The 2,500-nt window shown below is 45.3% G+C and overlaps 1 protein-coding gene across 1 annotated transcript in view; it reads right to left on the reverse strand.

Moving 5' to 3' along the window:
- LOC143024572 (dynein axonemal heavy chain 7-like) overlaps positions 1-2,500 on the reverse strand; it is a 377,264-nt gene that overhangs the window by 20,600 nt on the left and 354,164 nt on the right. Inside the window, exon 69 of the mRNA XM_076183383.1 lies at positions 1,191-1,336. Within this exon, the coding sequence (XP_076039498.1) occupies positions 1,191-1,336 (146 nt within the window). The remainder of the gene's footprint in view (positions 1-1,190; positions 1,337-2,500) is intronic.

The raw sequence follows: 2,500 nt of genomic DNA on the forward strand, positions 1-2,500 counted from the left end.
TATATATATACGTATTTTCAAGGATCCACGATTTAATGTTCAATCATTAAAAGTAGTTATTGCCCTACAGATGCATATTCAATAATCTGACCAAATATTTACACTTCTGTTCGCTTTCTGTTATGAGCGACGTCCCTGAACACATAGGTTATGGCCACACTGATGCTTGGACTCAGATATGAAAAGGAATGATAAAATGAAATAGGAAAAAAAAAATAAGATAACATAAAAGATAAATGAACACTTAATAAAAACTTGTCCTTTCACTGTCACGACCTATGCAAGTTTTATTTTGATTTCCGCCAGGCGATTTTATTCAGCTAATGCAAGTCTCCAGCAATCAAGGGGTTATCAGGGGCACCTGTGGGAGCGGTCCCCGACCTGAAGTGGGTCTCGACCGGTCGAAAACCCCTTCAGGCTAGAAGTCGCACTTCCTCAGTTTCCGTTCTTAGCCAGATACAAGACCTAAAATCCGACACCGTGATGAAGGGGTTAGGGTGGGAATTGGCAGAGCTGGGCGCGTTATCGCCGGACAAATAGTGCGTTACCGCCGGACAGGTAGTGTGTTACCGAAAAATCTGGGGTGGTGTTTCCGTCAATGCGTTACCGATTTTAATTTCCTTAGAGCAGTCCGCGTTACTGCGTATATGTATATACACATACGCAGTTTGTATACGCAGATTTTTCGGTAACGCACTACCTGTCCGGCGGTAACGCGCCCAGGTCCCCACTCTGTATCCTGGTACCTTGTACTTCCATTCACGCGATGAGACTCATGAATGACCTTCCCGCACTCAGACAGGTCATTCCAATATCGAAAGAACCCTCACTACCTAAACATCACCTAAGTGCTTTACTAAGTGTTAATTGATGCAATACTAAATGTAAAGAATCGATAGAGTTGGATGCTGCAATCTACGTGTACTGTAACCATTGATAACCTTCATTGGGGAGGGGGATTGAGACGTATGTGTCCGCCACGCCAAGATCTCAAGGTCTTTGTAGTACAAATATACAAAGTATTGTACATCGGATTTTGATCAGCCCCTTTAACTCTCCTAATATATCCGGATGCGCAAACCTCAAAGAAGAAGAAGAAGAAGAAGAAGAAGAAGAAGAAGAAGAAGAAGAAGAGGAAGAAGAAGGAGAAGAAGGAGAAGAAAAAGAAGAAACACACTGGTACAACTGACCTGGTCCTCGGCGAACTTGAGGAGGAGGTTGGTGGGGTCGGCGCCGGGCGTGAGGAGGAAGATGAGTGGGATGCAGCAGTGGGACTCGTTGAAGGTGCGGCCCAAATCGAAGGGCGGGGCCTCGATGTACGCTTTCCCGAGTTGGTCTAAGAAGTAAATGACCAAGGGGTCCTTTTACTCGTACAATAGATGAATATATTAAATAAAATAAATATATAAAAACCCCTTATAAAGATAGACGGCCTAGCTTTTCCCAAGCTGGTCTAAGAAGCAAGAGACCTATCACTTGTACATAATATATATGTACACACACCAAGGGCTTTTTCCCCATTACAGGGGGGGTAGCCAAGTCAAAAGGCAAATACCCACTCCCATCCACCACCCTTTCCCTCCTTTCATCTTAGCTCCCCAAGAATGGCGGGCCATTCCTGCATACCGCCCAATGCCCTGGGTCAGAGGCAATGCAGTAAGACACAGCACATTCACAGCAGGGCCGCTTCACTTAATCGGCACTCCCCCCCATTCATACATAACCACTTCCTACACGCCCATCCCCTCCCTCCCTTGCATCACAATATCATCTATACATACTCTCCACTCATCCCTATCTCCTGCCTTCTTCCTTCCTTCCTCGACAGACATTCCCCTCTTCCTCAACGCCCCTTTCACCCCATCCATCCATCTCATCCTCGGTCGTCCCCTCAAGTTCACTCCATCCACCTCTGCCTTCCACGCCTCTTTTACTAATCTTTCTTCACTCATCCTTTCCATGTGTCCAAACCATCCTTCTTTCATCAGCCCTATCTGTCATTTTTTCCATCCCAGCTCTACTACTCACCTCCTCTTTTTTTCACTGTATCCGACTTTCTAACCCTTCCACATTTCTCGGACATTTCACCTCGAACACATTTAAACTTTTTCTCTCTGCCTCTCTTAAATTCCAGGTCTCTGTCCCATACAGTGCCGTCGGCACAATCACCCCTTAATATAGTCTCCACTTTGCATCCATTCCCAAATATCTATTTCTCATGACATTTTTTAATTCCCCAAAACATGTACTTGCTTCTCTCAATCTACAATTTACCTCCACTCCCACTCCTACCTTTCCTGCCATATGCGACCCCAAATACCTAAATCTATCCACTTCATCCAGCCTCTCTCCTTTAAGACTTACAACTCGCTCCCTTGCACCTCTCACCACCTTACTTTTACCCATATTTACCTTCAACTTTCTTCTATCGCATATCCTCCTCAACTCGTCACTAACTCTCTTATCCCTCCTCTGAACCTGCCACAAGCGCAGTGTCGTC

Source organism: Oratosquilla oratoria, chromosome 4 (genome assembly GCF_046742065.1).
Source record: "Oratosquilla oratoria isolate Oo_2021 chromosome 4, ASM4674206v1, whole genome shotgun sequence".
Lineage (NCBI taxonomy): Eukaryota > Metazoa > Arthropoda > Malacostraca > Stomatopoda > Squillidae > Oratosquilla > Oratosquilla oratoria.